Consider the following 16,340-nt stretch of genomic DNA (forward strand, 5'->3'; position numbering starts at 1 on the left):
TTCCATCCCTCTGTCCTTCCATCCCTCCATCCCTCCATCCCTCTGTCCTTCCATCCCTCCATCCCTCCATCCTTCCAACCCTCCATCCCTCCATCCCTCTGTCCTTCCATCCCTCCATCCCTCTGTCCTTCCATCCCTCCATCCCTCCATCCCTCCATCCCTCTGTCCTTCCATCTCTCCATCCCTCTGTCCTTCCATCCCTCCATCCCTCCATCCCTCTGTCCTTCCATCCCTCCATCCCTCTGTCCTTCCATCCCTCCATCCCTCCATCCCTCCATCCCTCTGTCCTTCCATCGCTCTGTCCTTCCATCCCTCCATCCCTCCATCCCTCTGTTCTTCCATCCCTCCATCCCTCCATCCCTCCATCCCTCCATCCCTCTGTTCTTCCATCCCTCCATCCCTCCGTCCCTCCATCCCTCCATCCCTCTGTCCTTCCATCCCTCCATCCCTCCATCCCTCTGTCCTTCCATCCCTCCATCCCTCCATCCCTCCATCCCTCCATCCCTCTGTCCTTCCATCCCTCCATCCCTCCATCCCTCCATCCCTCTGTCCTTCCATCCCTCCGTCCCTCCATCCCTCTGTCCTTCCATCCCTCCATCCCTCCGTCCCTCCATCCCTCTGTCCCTCCATCGCTCTGTCCCTCCATCCCTTGTTTCAGAAGACACTCACTTTCTCTTTGCCTCCTAATTCCCATCCCCTCTCTGAGCTCTGGTGTTAAACCAACATCCCACCCATTCATCGACCTGACACCACGTCAGGTCTCTCCCCCTCGTTAGTCAGGGAACCCTGGTGTTACCAGCCCCCCCCCATCCAACCTCCACCCCCCCCACCCAACATCCACCCCCACCACACCCAACCTCCACCCCCCCACCCAACCTCCACCCCCCCATCCAACCTCCACCCCCCCACCCAACATCCACCCCCACCACACCCAACCTCCACCCCCACCACACCCAACCTCCACCCCCACCCCCACCCATCCTCCACCCCCCCACCCAACCTCCACCCCCCCCACCCAACCTCCACCCCCACCACACCCAACCTCCACCCCCACCCCCACCCAACCTCCACCCCCACCCCCTGGTGTGAACCCTGGCATTACCCACCCCCACGCACACCACCAACCCCAGCCCCAGCCCCACCCCCACCCAACCTCCACCTCCAACCCCTCCCTCCACCCCCACCTCAACCTCCACCCCCACCCCCACCCCACCCCCACCCCCACCCTCACCTCCTGGTGTGAACACACTCAGACTGAGTCAGTTGTTAATAGATATGAAATGGAGCATGAATCACAGCTGTCTGGAAATGTCAAACCCAGTGCTATGGATACAACGTCACTGCAATCACAGCACTAGCCACTTCAACAGAGAGCTTTGGGAAGGACGGACAAGCCTAAAAGAGCAATATTTCCAGAAAAACTGGTGTAACATGGCAGCAGCAAGGTCTCAGCCCGAAGATGATCCAGATCCCTCCAACAGCAGCACAATCCGTGACTCAGGAACCCCTTCTGTTCTAGAACTGGAGGACATTCTGGAGAGCAGCAGAGTGCCGTTAAACCATGTTGATGAAGTTTGGCCTAACCTATACATTGGAGACTTGTAAGTTCAGACATGACCACAGCAAACAACTACCAGGACTTGTAACTCAGGCAGATTTATTTCAATAGCCTTATTGTTGGCAAAGTAAGAAGACATTACTATTATTTTGGTCATTAAGCTGCTTGCAGAAGGGTAAGAGGAAACAGTGGTTTGTCACACTAGGCTCATTGTGTCCACAGCTGCCAGAAGTGTGGGCAAGACAAGGTGCTTCAGGTCAGTCCTTTCCAGAGCACCTTTCAAATCTCCTTCACATTGTCCCACTACACCAATGAAATACTTTAGAACCGCTGTAGCAAAGAAAGATAATGTACAAGGTCTTGTGGTCAGTTAAAGTTCATGGGAGGATTTTATTTCCTAGACCAACAGCAAATCTGAAATGAAAACACACACATTTATTGGGAAAAAGCATCCATGTTTCATTCTTTTCTCAGGAAGCCCCACAGGAATGTTATTTGTTCAGCAGATGGCTCACCGACCATTACTTTACGTAAGAGGTTAGACAGTGAATGTCTGCAGACTATTTGACTACAGCAGGTATCACAGCCAATCCTGAGCTCATCCAATATATTCCACAGGGGTGTGAGATCCAGAGCAAGAGGCTGAACCAATTCTGTTCAGTTTCTGCAGTTGAATTAGCACTGGTTGACTGATTGACCAACCCTGCAGAGAGCAGCACTGAGCCATAGACAATCCCAAAGGAAACAAGTTCACCCTGTGTCTTTTCCCATTGCAGGGTAATAGCCCATGACCGAAAACAATTGAGAAGGCTGGGAATCACTCACGTGTTAAATGCTGCTCATTCCAAATGGGGCAGTAAAGGAGATGCCATCTTCTACGGCAGGAAGATAAAGTATTTCGGCATCACAGCTGATGATTGTCCAGAGTTTGACCTGAGCAGCTACTTCTACACTGCAGCTGAACTCATACACCAAACACTGAGGAATCCAGATGGTAAGACGTGTTCTGGTCAGTGTTAATGATGACAGAATCAGTCCTGATTAATTAACATTATATGGAACACCTAACTCACACAGAAAGGTAGTGCGCCCTGGTTTGTGAAGTACAATTGTCGAGTTTTTTCGATCGGAGTCATTCTTCAGTAGCCCACAAGAGTGATGAGCATTCCCCAACACTCATAGCTTGCTGCTGGCAGGAACTCACACTGTCCAGGGAGCAGGGGACAATTCAGCAGTGTGGAAACAGAAAATGCTGGAAACACTCAGCAGGTCAGGCAGCGTCTGTGGAGAGAGACAGTTAATGTTTCGGGTCTGGGACCCTTCGTCAGAACTCAAAAGGAGAGAAAGATAGAGGGTGGGTTCATTAACTGCCTCTCGCCTCAAGGCTGGTGGGTCATCCTGAACCCTAACTCTGACTGTTCCCCCGGTTTGGCTATCGAGTTGCTCCAGGGCAGTCCTGGCGACCCATCCATCCCGGCCCCCATCACCCTGATCCCATGTGACCCGGCACCATCCCTGCTGTGTTGTGGGGGAGCTCCTGTCTGATTACAGGCCCCATGGGGAGCTGTCTCAGGCCACTGGTCCCCAGGCACCCGGTGATGTACCCACACCACTGCGGATCCTTACCAACTCTCCTGGGTCCACTGGTGGTGAGCACTGCCAACAGGGGTTGGCACAGAGAGTGAGAGAGGGATTCATGGGCAGGAGCAGACTCCCCCAGATACAGACAGAGCCACAGAAACAAAGAAAAGTCCTCCCAACAGTTGCTGTTGCATAGAACATAACCAGCGCCAGCACTGACAGATAGACCCAGCCCAGCTGATCCTGGCTCTCCCATAGGATCACGGACTACTTACACTGAGGCCATTCAACCATCATGTCTGCACTAATCAGTAGAGAGCCACCCTAACTAACCCCACTGAGCAGCAGATCCCAGCTCCTCCTGTACAATTACCACCAGAGGCTCTGCCACCCTTTCAGGCAGTGAGTTCCGGACCCCACCACCATCTGGGTGGGAAGATATTTCCTTATTTTCCCTCTAATCCTTTGGATTAAATGTTGAGATGGGCTCAGTGTGCATTCTGACGAAATGTTCAGGGTTGGGTCTTGCTGGGTCAGGATGGTCTGCTCAGCATTACTGCTGGGTCCTCTGCCCCTGACCAATAGAGATGTGTGTGGTCCACAACAAGTCTCTGTTCCCATGTCCCGTAAACACCTCTGGGTCAGATCAGCTCAGGATGGACGTGGTCAAATTTCGTATGGTTTTGGATTGATGAGGCTTAGGTCAGGTCACGCTTCGATTGGCTGCGGTTGCCATGGCACCAGGTTAGCTGCGGCTGGGTGAGTTTAGACTGGTTGTAGTTGCTTGGGCTCAGATAGGCCTTTGTCAGGTTGGGTCAGCCTCTGATTGGCTGTTCTCTGGTTAGGATGGGTTTGGATTGGGTACAGTCAGGCTGGGCTCTGATCGGCTACGGTTGGGTGTGGTTCAGGCTGGGTTTTAACTTCATACCCGAGCAAACAGCCAGAGACCAGATCTGCACAGGTGGTCATCATTCCTGGTACAGTGATGTACTCGTGGCCCAGCCAGGGACGGAGCACTGGGAGATTTCTCACCGTTTGTACAGCTGTTGTGTAGACACTTCCAGTTAGAATCACAATCATCCAGAGAGCCCGGTGGAGTGAGACTTTTGGACAAAACTACTGTTGTGGACTGTGAACACTGAATCCAAAGCCAGCGTCTCGCACTGAAGGAGCCAGGCCAAGCTTCGTCACGGTTTTCAGTGTGAACCATTTGTGATCAGATACCTTTGTTGGGATCAGGGTTTCAGAGTCAGGATGTGATGGTTTCTAACACTCTTGTGACTCAGAACTTGAGGTGGAGAAATATCTCACCACGGCACAAAGGAGCTGAGTTGGCAGAAATCTGTGGATGTCTCTCAAGGGACCAAATACTGCCAAAAATATGAAATGAAAACAGAAAACCTGCAAACACTTGCAGGTCAGGCATGTTCCTCTGTACCTCTCACCATAGGTGCTGCTTGACCTGCTGAATAGTTCCAGAACTTTCTGATTTTATTAATTTTTATTAATCTGGTTGACAATTCACTGAAGACAACATGTCACAGACGCTTGGCTGAACAAAGACACCTCAAATATAAAGAAGTGAAATGCAGAATTATGATAATAAACTAATGAGTAACATGAAAACAAAGTGTAGCAGCTCATCCAGGTGCGAAGGAAGGGACCAGTGAGAGCCTCAAAGCAGAAGGAGGAGCTTACAGTGGGAAGGAAGGGACTGGCAGAGAAATTAGACAAATACCTTGAGTCTGCCTTCATGATTAATGAGCCAGGAAACTGGAAGCTCCAAAGGAGCTGATGATCTGGATCTCAGCGATTGGAAAGAGGTGGCTGCAGAGACACTTGGTGGATCCAGTAGAGGAGATGAGTGGACCCAGAGATGTGGTGGTGTGGGTTTTCAAAAAACATTTAACAGGGTCCCACAGAGGATGTTGGTGAACAAGGTTGGAGCACAGGGAATCGTGGGTACTATACTAGCACTGGCTGAAGGAATGGAGGGATGTGGGGAAAGGGCGTGCTGAGGTCAGCCAGGATGTTGTGGAATGGCGGGACAGGATCAGGGGGCTGAAAGGCCAACTCCTGCCCCCAATTCTCATGTGCTAATGAACAATGAAATGTTCACTGACAAACCCAGGAGGCTGTTCCATTTTCTAACCTGCTTCCTTCTCCTGGTTTTATTTCCTGAAGTTGGGTTTACCGGGAATTGTTCACATTCACCAAAAGTTTCACCAAGCCCCTTCTCCACAGAAGCCCATCACCCAGGCTGAGCCAGTACAAGGACCACACCCAAGGTCTGTGCACTCCACCTGCTACTGTGGGTCACAGGAGAGAATGTCCGTCCTCACGACCTTCAACCCTCCACCAAAACACAGCCCATCTTCCCTACATCCCTCCCCCCCCCAACACCCTGGAGTCCTGTGGGTAACGGTTAGTCAAATGTACAGACGATGTGTGACTCCTGGGCATCTTCAGGCCAGTATCTCGTGAAACCAATGCTGGGACCCACACACAACCTCTCGACAGGTTGGAGTTTAGGGACCTTGGTGAGTGGTGGGCTCTGGAACTGGGTGCTGGAGAGGCAGAAACAGAAATCTTGCCTCAGTGAAGGGGAACTGGCTTCCTCAGACTGCCCATCAACTGCAAGGCTCTGGACCGAGATTTGGAATGAAATTCATTCTTTGGTTGGCCCTAGGGTTAGGGTTTGAACAGTGCAGGGTCCTACAATCTTTCAATGTAATTCACATCTGACTGCCTGGAATTAAAGCATCCAATCCCTGTCTCTGTCCCTGTCTGTCTGTATCGTTCAGCGAAGCTTCTGGTGCACTGCATCCTGGGATTGAGCAGGTCAGCTTCCCTCCTGCTGGCCTACCTGATGATCTATCACGAGCGGTCCCTGCTCCAGGCAGTTCACAGGATGGTTTTGTTCAGACCGATCTCACCCAACTGCGGATTTCTGGAACAGTTACGCAACTTGGACATTGAGTTAAATGAAAAGAAGAAGCAGCGTTTGCAGAGGGAGTTGTTGACTCCCCAGAGGATGGAGGGACAACAAATTCAGGCAGAGCCAGTGTCCTTTGCAGAAGACCCATGACTTCATTAAAGAGCCATTGCTGACCTGCAGAGAGCTTACTCGCCAGCTGAACTTCTGCAATAACTTCTGCGAGAGGCTGTATCTAATGCTCCTGCTCACTTTGCTTATTTGTCTTTTGACTCTTTATTGAAACCACATCAAGTCTCTAAACAGAGTTTGTACAAGGTACCTCGGCTGACAATGTCAGCAGCCACTGCCCCCAGACTCCAGCCCCACTCTTCTGCCACCTCCCACCGCTCCACACCCACAGGGGTCTTCATTAAATTGTGTAACCGGCACAGAGTCACAGAGAGACAGAGCACAGAAATAGGCCCTTCAGCCCACCCAATCTGTGCTCACCATCCACCCCGCATTTACACCAATCCTACACTGATCCCATTTCATTCTCCCCACATTCCCATCAACTCCCCCCAGATTCTACCCCCCACCCACACACTGAGGGCAATTTACAGCGACTAATTAACCCAACGACCCGCATTTCTTGGGATGTGGGAGGAAGCTGGAGCACCCGGGGGAAACCCATGTGGTCACGGGGAGAACGTACAACACACAAACACCAGAAGTTAGGATTGAACCCATGCCTCTGGTGCTGAGAGGCGGCAGCTCTCTCCACTGCACTACTGATCCACCCTGCGGTCCTCCCTCTCCCCGCCAGGGGTGGCAGAGACTTCAGAATTCACGTCCCTGCTCTCACTAAACCTCACTGCCCTGAGTCATAGAGTCACACAACATGGACACAGGCCTTCAGCCCACAAGTTCATGTTGACCAGCAACCACCCATTTACACCAATCCCACCTTGTCCTCCGCACATTCCCATCAGCTCCCCCCAGATTCAACACACCACGGCCTATTTACAGCGACCGATTCACCTACCAACCTGCACATCTTAGGGATGTGGGATGAAACCAGAGCACCTGGGGTGAATACGACATAGCCACAGGTAGACAGCACTGTAGGTCAGGGTTGAACCCAGGTCACTGGAGCTGTGAGGCAGCAGCACTACCTGCTGCACCCCTGTGCCGACAGCTACTGGTGGTTGCAGTCTGAATATTCCCTCTTCTGTAACCGAGGGCCCTTTCCTCTGCCCCTCCTCACCCCAGACTGAGGGGGGACGTAGAGTGAGTTGGCTTTTTGTTTCAATAGGTCATTGTTGGGCCACATTTCACCGGGAGGTTTCAGTGTAACTGACGTTCCACAATAACGAACATTGGAACATGCAACATTACTGAGGAACACAGAAAATCCACTGGCCACATAGCTGTTGGCAACACCGAGATAGCAGTGGGCATGCTGTGGGCAGGCTTCCCCCTCTCCTCAAAGTGCTGTTATTTGTTTCACCTGTGTTTCCAAGGAGAAGATCACAGAATATTAAGTGCCCACAATGTTTGGCAATTTTGTAAAATGTTGCTGGCAACTCACGATAGTGAAATAAAGCACCTTGTTCTCTCAGCAGGTTTTTAATGTCAATGTCATTTAAAAACATGTTGTTGAGTTTTCCCTCTGAACCAAAATGTTTTTTAATGTTTCTATCCAAATGTGAAGTTTTTATAAAGTGCAGGGAAGGAATTAGTAAAGATCGACTGAATGCGTTGGTTTCAGTGGCTGTTGGTTACACTCTGCTGCTGTTGAGCCTGTGACTGGCAGCTCAGGGATGGCCTGTGGATTGCCAGATGATATCACCCACTGACACCGTCTCACATGCTCTGCTCAGTGAACCGACGGGGAAGGCACTTTCCACAGCTTCTGAGCTGGTGAACAGGGAAGAACAGGACATAAACTCCCGGTCCAACATTGGAAGGTAAGTCCCACAGGACTCCACTCTGTAATGGGGATAGAGACGATGTCAGTGCCAGTTTAATGGCTGCTGCCTAGCAGAGGAACAATCTGACATTTTGCAGCCGGGAGCAGTGTTTACTGGAAAAGGCAGGACAGTTATGTGGTTGTTTGATCAACTTTGGCTGAAGATTGGGACATTTCTCAAGGCACTTCAAAGCTGAATGACCTGTGCTACATGGTTGTAGTTACATTGTCTCTTTGCACCCAGCATGTCCTCTGCAGGTATGTGACTAAGTATTAGGTCCTTGACGCCATGGTTTGGGGCTCTGATGGTCTGAGGCATTGCTAGAATGCAAGTTCATACCTCAGTGTCAGTGTGGGGTCCTGTTGTACCCAGTGCCAGCAATGGAGGTTGAAGTGAGGGCACAAGTCAGGGCCTTGGGGCAAGTGCAAAAATCCTGGAGGTACTTCCACTGGTCTGAGAATTTAATCACTTCCAAGTCTCAATGACTTTAATATTCATCCTATCATCCTCAGGCTATGACAACATAAACTTGTCAGAGAAAATGAGGCAAAGTATTCAACCCAGTAAAGTTCAGTCGGAAACTGAAATCGTTTCCATGAGGAATACTTCAACAAGTTTGTAAATGCTCTGAGAGACAAACATGAGATTCCTTACAGCAGATTTATTTTTACATGTGTGGTATTTAAAGGCAGTGTCCATTGGCCACAGTTCACTTTTTCAATTTTTGATTGGCCTTCTAAGGTTTCCCAGGTTATAAATAGAATCTGCCGTGAGATTCCTGGTGGGGCACTGACTGAATCTATACACAGACACTGGATCAAAGCCCACACAATCCAGTACAATACTGACTCCTTCCGGGAATAAAACTGTACTTAAAGAGAGCCTTAACCAGCCTTAGGATGTCCCAGACCACAGTGCAGTCAGTCTTGTGATGTGGGAACCATGGGCTCCATAACACCCTCAGCAAACGTCCACAGATAGGAGAGGGATGCCCAGGTAAAGGTGTGCAGCCTCTTGCTGACCCACACTGAAGTAACCAGCTGACAATGGATTGCAGCCTCTCCTGTTTCATCCCCTCCTGCCAGCCAATGCCATGGCAGCAGTGGCCGCCCTCTGCCCCGATCACTGGGGAAAGTGGCTGATAGTGCAGGCAGACTCACTGCAGGTCCCGATGTTCTGCAGGATTTACCCCCCACCCCAGCTGATGAGGGGAGAAGTGTGCCTTTTGTTTCCTTGGTCTAAACATACAAGATGGAGGCTGTCCACTTCCACTGAATGGGACTGACCCAGAGCCAGGATTTACCCCCTCCTCCCCCCAGAGCTGAGGTTCCAGCTTACCCCTCAGATTTCCTTTACATTTCTCCCCTGTCACCTGAAACCTGTGCCTTCTGGTTCTAGACTGGCTGCCCTGGGAAAAATACTCTGATTCTCTACTCTACCTACGCCCCTCATGATCTTATAAACCTCTGTAAGGTCCCTCTCACCTCTGACATTCCAGCGAGAACAAACCCAGCCTGTCCACTCTCTCCCCATATCTCCAGCCCTCCATTCCAGGCAACGTCCTGGTGAGTCTCTTCTGCACACCCTCCGTTGCTACCACATCCTTCCTGTAGTGTGGTGACCAGAACTGGACAATTTAGCTAATGTTTTCTATAATTGCAACCTGACATCCCAACTGTTATACTCAATGAAGCCAAGCAAGTGAAATGTTCATGACACTCCCCGATCTATCAAATATCAGGGAGCTTAGCATGCAGGCACACTAAGTAACTAGGAAGCCAAATGGATTGTTAGTTTCTATTCAAGAGGGACGGGGTCCAAGTGTGAGGCCGTCTATGTACAACAGGCCAACTGCAGAAGCAACCTCAGTGCAGATTGGTGTCAAACAAGGCTGCTTTTCACCCAACACTTTTCTCAGTCTTTCTCTTCACAAAGCTGCACTGCATCTCCAACAAACTCCCTCTGGGAGCTAATCCAGAACCAAGGTCACTAACCTCAGTAATCAGGCAGCTGACACTTGCATCGCGCACACTTGGAGGGTCCTGTGCAGGTCGGAGAACGTTTTAGTTTCCTTATTCAAGGAAGGATATAGATGTCTTGGAGTCAGTGCAGGGAAAGTTCATGAGATTGATGCCTGGGATGGAAGGCTGTGCTGAGATTTGGCAGGATGGTCCTTTAGCCTGTTTAGAAGAGAGGTGACCTCATTGAAACATTCAAGGTTCTAAAGGGTCGGTCAACCACACTGCTGTGTGTTTGGAATTATTTTTGTTTCAAAACAAAGTAGTCATTGGAGGGGGGTGTTGCAGCTCATAAGGGAATGACGTTATTCTCTGGGTTTCAGCATGGAAGGATCATCCCACAGACGCAGGTCTCGCTCTGGTTTGCAGAGTGGAACTGAAGATGACTATGAACCTCCTCCAATGTCAGAGCTCCAGAAATGTCTGTGGACAAGAGCGTCCTCGAGTCACGTGGACCAGGTTTGGCCGAACCTTCACCTGGGAGATGCGTAAGACCCCAGCCTTACAATTACCCACCTTATACCTGAAAACCAGGGAGTTTATGGACTGGGTTCCAGTGGGAAACACTCCAACGAGTCCACCCCATTGGTACAGGCACCACTGCCATTTTAACCATCAAACTTCTTTACATTACCTGCCAGCAGATGTCATTGGCTGGTTGCCAGTTCAGTGGGGAAGGGGAGTGTGGGAATCTGGGGAAGGGGATTCTTTTATTAATTCAAGAGTTGTGGGCTACACAGGCTGAGCCAGCATTTAATTGCCCCTCCGTAGTTACCCTGGAAAAGGTGGTGGTGAGCTGCCTTTTTTAACCGCTGCAGTCCTTGAGGTGTGGGTGTACCCACAGTGCTGTCAGGGAGGGAGTTCCAGGATTTTGACCCAGTGACGGTGAAGGAACGGCGATATATTTCCAAGTCAGGATGGGGTGTGACTTGGAGGGCAACTCCCAGGGGGTGGTGTTCCCCGTGCTTGTGCTGCCCTTGTCCTTCTAGCTGGTAGAGGTGGTGGGTTTGGAAGGTGCTGCCTGAGGGGTTTTGGTGAGTTGCTGCAGTGCATCGTGTAGATGGTCCACACTGCTGCTGCTGTGTGTCGGTGGTGGGGTGAGCGAGTGGTGGTGGACGGGGTGTCTATCAATTAGGCCTGTATGGTGTTTAGGTTCTTGGGTGATGTGGAAATCTGGGGAAGGGGATTGGGAAGACGAGTGCAGGAAACTGGGGAAGGGGATCAGGAAGGGGAGATGGGAACCCGGGGAGGAGATACCAGCTCCACAAAGAGAGGTTGGAAACTTACCCACTGACCAGGTATTTAACAGCGACTGAGGCCAGGTTAAAGCTGCATATATTTGTCTTCAAAACTTTGTGCAGTCAAATCAGAAATGCTCAGGATTGAACACACCTCCCCACCCTGTCACCTGTAAGGATGCCATCCCCTCCTCCCAGTTCATCCCATGATGAGGCTTTCCATTCTGGGACATCAGAGGTGTTCTACTTTTTCAGTGACCAGGGTTTCCCTTCCACCACCATCAATGCTGCCCTCAGCCGCATCTCCTCCACTTCCCGCACGTCTGCCCTCACCCCCTCCCCCGCCGACATAACGGGGACAGGGTTCCCCTTGTCCTCACCTACCACCTCACAAACCTCTGCATCGAACACATCATTCTCCGCAACTTCTGCCCCCTCCAATGGGATCCTACCACTAGGAACATCTTCCCCTCACCCCCTTTCTTTGCTTTCCACAGGGACTGCTCTCTCTGTGACTCCCTTGTCCACTCGTCCCTCCCCACTGATAACCCCCCTGGCACTTATGCCTGCAACCGCACCAAGTGCTACACCTGTCCCTACACCTCCTCCCTCACCACCATTCAGGGCCCAGACAATCCTTCCAGGTGAGGCAGCGCTTCACCTGGGAGTCTGAGGGTGTCATTTATTACATCCGGTGCTCCTGGTGCGGCCTCCTCTACATCGGTGAGACCCGACACAGATTGGGTGACCGCTTCGTCGAGCACCTTCGCTCCATCCACCGCAACAGCCAGGACCTCCCAGTGGCCGCCCACTGCAATTCCACATCCCACTCCCACACTGACATGTCTATCCATGGCCTCCTCTACTGCCACGTTGAGGCCAGACACAGGTTGGAGGAACACCTCATACTCTGCCTTGGGAGTCTCCAACCTGATGGCTTCAACATTGATTCCTCTAACTTCTGGTAACCCCTCCCCTTATTTTTCTCACCCCCCCCCCACCCTTTGTCTTCCCTTATTCATGTGGCTCCCTTCCCCCACCTCAATGACCAGCCCATCTCCTCTCTTCCCCTCCCCCATCCTTATTCCATGGTCCACTGTCCTCTCCTACCGGATTCCTCCTCCTTCAGCTCTTTGCCTCTTCTACCTATCACCTCTCAGCTTATTACATCTTCTCCCCCTCCCCCACTCACCACCTTCCTCCTCACCTGGACTCACCTGTCACCTGAACTCACCTGTCCCCTGCCTGCGTGTGCTCCTCCCCCTCCCCCCACCTTCTTACACTGGCTTCTGCCCTCTTCCTGTCCAGTCCTGATGAAGGGTCTCGGCCCGAATCGTCGACTGTTTATTTTCCTCCACAGACGCTGCCCGACCTGCTGAGCTCCTCCAGCACTTTGTGTGTTGCTCCAGATTCCAGCAGCTGCAGAATCTCTGGTGTCTCTGCTCAACAGCAGATTTTTTTGAATGATTTTGACTCCCCGCTTACCCCACTTCCAAATATTCACTGGAATGTTGACAGTGCCTCTTTAATGTATGTTAATGCAAATCTAGGACCAGCAATAGGCCAGTTAGCCTTTTCAGCCTAATTTTCATTCCATGACAATTTGTTAACCTAATTCTTGTGAGTTATTCCAGTTATGGTTAGGGCCGTGCCCTTCCATTGGTAATGTCCCTGAAACTTATAAAACACCAAATTGGCACGGACGGGATGGTGAGAGAGATTCCTGTCAGCTGTGAATTATGAAGACTTGTTGCCTATGGCACCTGGGAAAGGATCTCTCAGCCTCACCCTCCGTCTCCCTGTGAGTTACAGGGTGTTTCTGCATTTGGATAGTAATTGGTGAAACAGATGTTACAGCGAGTGAAGTTTGGTATTGAACAGTGCGAGTACACCTCAACAAGGAGGTTTGTATTCTTGCAACGTCCAGGCAAGGAAGGGAACGATTCAAACTGTGGAGTCTCTCTCCACCAAGTGAGAAATTGTTCCCAGAAACTTTAAACATTTAAAACCAACTATTACACAATTCTTATATTTCCTGTTTGGCTCATTTTTCCCTATCTTGCCCTCTCTCTGCCTGATCTTGCTTCCCATTATTTCTCTTTATGTACTTGGATTGACTCAATTTCACCCCAATTCCGCCTTTTTCTCCTCCTTGTATCTCAATGGTTAAAGAGGGACTGTTGACTCCATCATTCACCAAGGTCCTCGTCACCCTGGTGACCAAGTTTAGTTTGACCCTCCAGAGAGGGCCTGTGCCTGGGTGAAGACTGATGAGCACATCTTCCGATAAACACCAAGTCAATGCTTTAATTAGTTTTGTTTTTGGCATGTGTGAAATATTGTGTCTCTGGGAAATCACAGCAACAGAACAAGAAGCCGAACGCTGTTTATATTCTGAATAAAACACTGGTTTAATTTTTTGCAGATGGACAGCTCGAGATAAGCTGATGCTGCAGCATCTGGGAATTACGCACGTCCTCAATGCTGCTGATGGGAAGTTCAACATTAACACTGGAGCCACTTACTACAAGGACATGAACATACAATACTATGGAATCGAGGCATTTGATGCCACAGATTTCAACATGAGTCCATTCTTTTATCCAGCTGCAAAATTTATCAGAGCTGGTCTCAACACTGTAGGTGGTAAGTCATTGAGATGCTGTGTGGTATTCAGTGGAATCTGTGGGTTGGGTCAAAAACTCCCCTTTCAATCTCTCTCTGCGGAGCAACAGGTAGTCTGTGCCCTTCAGCAGATGCATAATGTGGGATTACATCGGCATTCCCAAACTCACCGCGTATCACAGTGACCCACAATGAATGAATCAACCTGGAAATATTTGGTGACAGTTCAGAGATCTCCTGGGTTTGTGTTTAAACTCGGGGGGGGGGGGGGGGTTCTTGAACCAGCTTCTAATTCAAAGCCAAAAGCAAACCAGCTGACATTATTATACAGAGTTTATTGATAGAATAGTGTCAGCAATGAGTTGGAGACGGGGTGGGTCGTTTCCCCGCTGTACACTGAACACAATCTGCTCCTCAGAAAAACGTTTCTTTAAAGGGCAGAGGAACCGGGAACTACAGCAACTTCTCCCAATAATAACAGAGCAAATGCCCAGAAAAATGCAGTGAGGACATTCACATCCATGTGCCGAGGATCAGTCTGTCAGTTGCAGCAACGAGGTCACCGCCCACTTACCCAACCAGCACCTGTCAGAAAATGGAGCAGATCCCCGAGGTCCCTGGAGTGAAGGAACAGGATGGGCACCCGCTGCCGCGGGGGTTACACCCGACACCCTGACACTCGACACCCCGACACCCCAACACCCGACACCCGACACACTGACACCCGACACCCGAGACCCGACACCCGACATCCGACACCCGAGACCCGACACCCTGACACCTAACATCCCGACACCCGATACCCGACACCCTGATACCCCGGGGGTTCTTTCATTTCAAAAGTAACTTTATTCATGATTTTAAAACATCTATAAAGGAAGAAACAGTACAAAACAAAACCTTAATATTCATGGTTGTTACATTCAGAAGTGTAAACTTTAAAGAGAAAAACACGAACAGACGGCATGGTTGCCTCTGTGTGGCCCCCTGAGGTGATTGTTCGAGGGGTCCCTCCCCCCCCCCCTCACCTCTGCCCCTCCATGTGCGGTAGTGGGAGGAGCCCGGACTATGATCCTTACTCACAGAGCCTGGAGTGATCCGGGTGTTTCCAGCACTGCCGCCGGGTGAGCTGGACCCGAACATCAAGGTCAGTGTGAGGTGGCAGGTCACGCTTGCAGAGCAAACACAGGAGACAAGAACCGAGTTCCACCGAGGAGCAGGAGGTGTGCGACCAATGAAGGGGCTTTAGCGAGGGGTTCTCCCACTGAGGACAGCTGGAGGCGCTGCCCAGGAGGGAATGCAGTCTCACTCTGACAAGCAGACCCATAAAGTTGTGGGTTCAAGTGCAGTTCCAGAGGTTTCAAGCCTGAAATCTCGGCATCTAGTGCAGTGCTGAGGGAGTTCACATTGTTCTCCGTCCCGCCTCTCGAAGGAAGATCGGGATGTTAAAACAAAATCCGTTGCTTTTGTTTCCTTGAAGAGGCGGGGCTGTTCCTGCCCTGCTGCGTGAGGTTCCAGACTCGGGGCAGTTCTGGTTCCATTAACAATTGGGTGGTAAAAGCCCAAACCAACTTCCCGCAGGATCCGTGACACAGGAGAGAAGGGAACGGTCAGCGGCAGATCTGGGCTGTGTCCAAATCTGATCAGGGAATGAAGGGGCGGCAGAACTAACCCCTTGTCCCCGGGTCTAGTTAATGTTTTAAACGTAACTTATAGAGATTCCCATTAGCCCCACCAAAGAGGTCCTGGTATTGTGAAGAAAGTATCAAAGTAAGTGCAGGTGATGGGAATAACCATGTTCTGCGACCACGGGAGCTGATGGATCTCCCTACCTCCCCCTCTCTCTGCAGGGAAAGTCTTTGTTCACTGTGCAATGGGAATCAGCCGGGCGGCCACCCTGGTTCTTGCCTTCCTGATGATCTGTGAAAAGATGACCCTAGTCGAGGCCATTAAAACTGTCAGCGCGCACAGAAACATCTCGCCCAACTACGGCTTCCTCGGTCAACTCCGGGAGCTTGATAGAGCCTTGATTAGGGAAAGGAGAAGGTGACCGGCCGCTGAACACGGTGACTTCACCGGGCCGCAGTCACCTGAAAACTCTCCAGAAAGGGTCAGGACAACAAAACAGACAGAACTTTACGAACCTTCGGCTTCCAGTTCAGGTCAACACTCGCGGTTACCTGAGAGCGGACATTGTTCACCGGCACCTCGAACGTTGTCGATTCAATTCCAGTTCAGTCCATGAACTGGTTGTTACCGGCTTGCAGAGATATGGGAGACTCCGAGCACCATCCCGAGAGGGGACGGCTCTTCCAGCAACATGTCGCTGGGTGTCCCTGGACATCGGGTGAGGACTCGCCGAGATTTGAAGGAGTGCCCAGTCCAGTAACACAGTGAATAGGAAACCTAACATGACATTTCTCCCAATAT

At 50.8% G+C, this 16,340-nt stretch overlaps 1 protein-coding gene across 1 annotated transcript; it reads left to right on the forward strand.

The window, feature by feature from the left end:
- Positions 1-1,431: 1,431 nt before the first annotated feature.
- Positions 1,432-16,235, forward strand: LOC127584596 (serine/threonine/tyrosine-interacting-like protein 2). Its single transcript, XM_052041368.1, has 7 exons — positions 1,432-1,601; positions 2,335-2,552; positions 5,944-6,141; positions 7,873-8,026; positions 10,371-10,535; positions 13,711-13,928; positions 15,761-16,235. Exons 1-7 carry the CDS (start codon positions 1,432-1,434, stop codon positions 15,958-15,960), a joined length of 1,323 nt encoding a protein of 440 aa, XP_051897328.1. The 3' UTR covers positions 15,961-16,235.
- The last annotated feature ends 105 nt before the right edge of the window (positions 16,236-16,340 follow it).

This window comes from Pristis pectinata, chromosome 30 (genome assembly GCF_009764475.1).
Source record: "Pristis pectinata isolate sPriPec2 chromosome 30, sPriPec2.1.pri, whole genome shotgun sequence".
Classification (NCBI taxonomy): Eukaryota; Metazoa; Chordata; class Chondrichthyes; order Rhinopristiformes; family Pristidae; genus Pristis; species Pristis pectinata.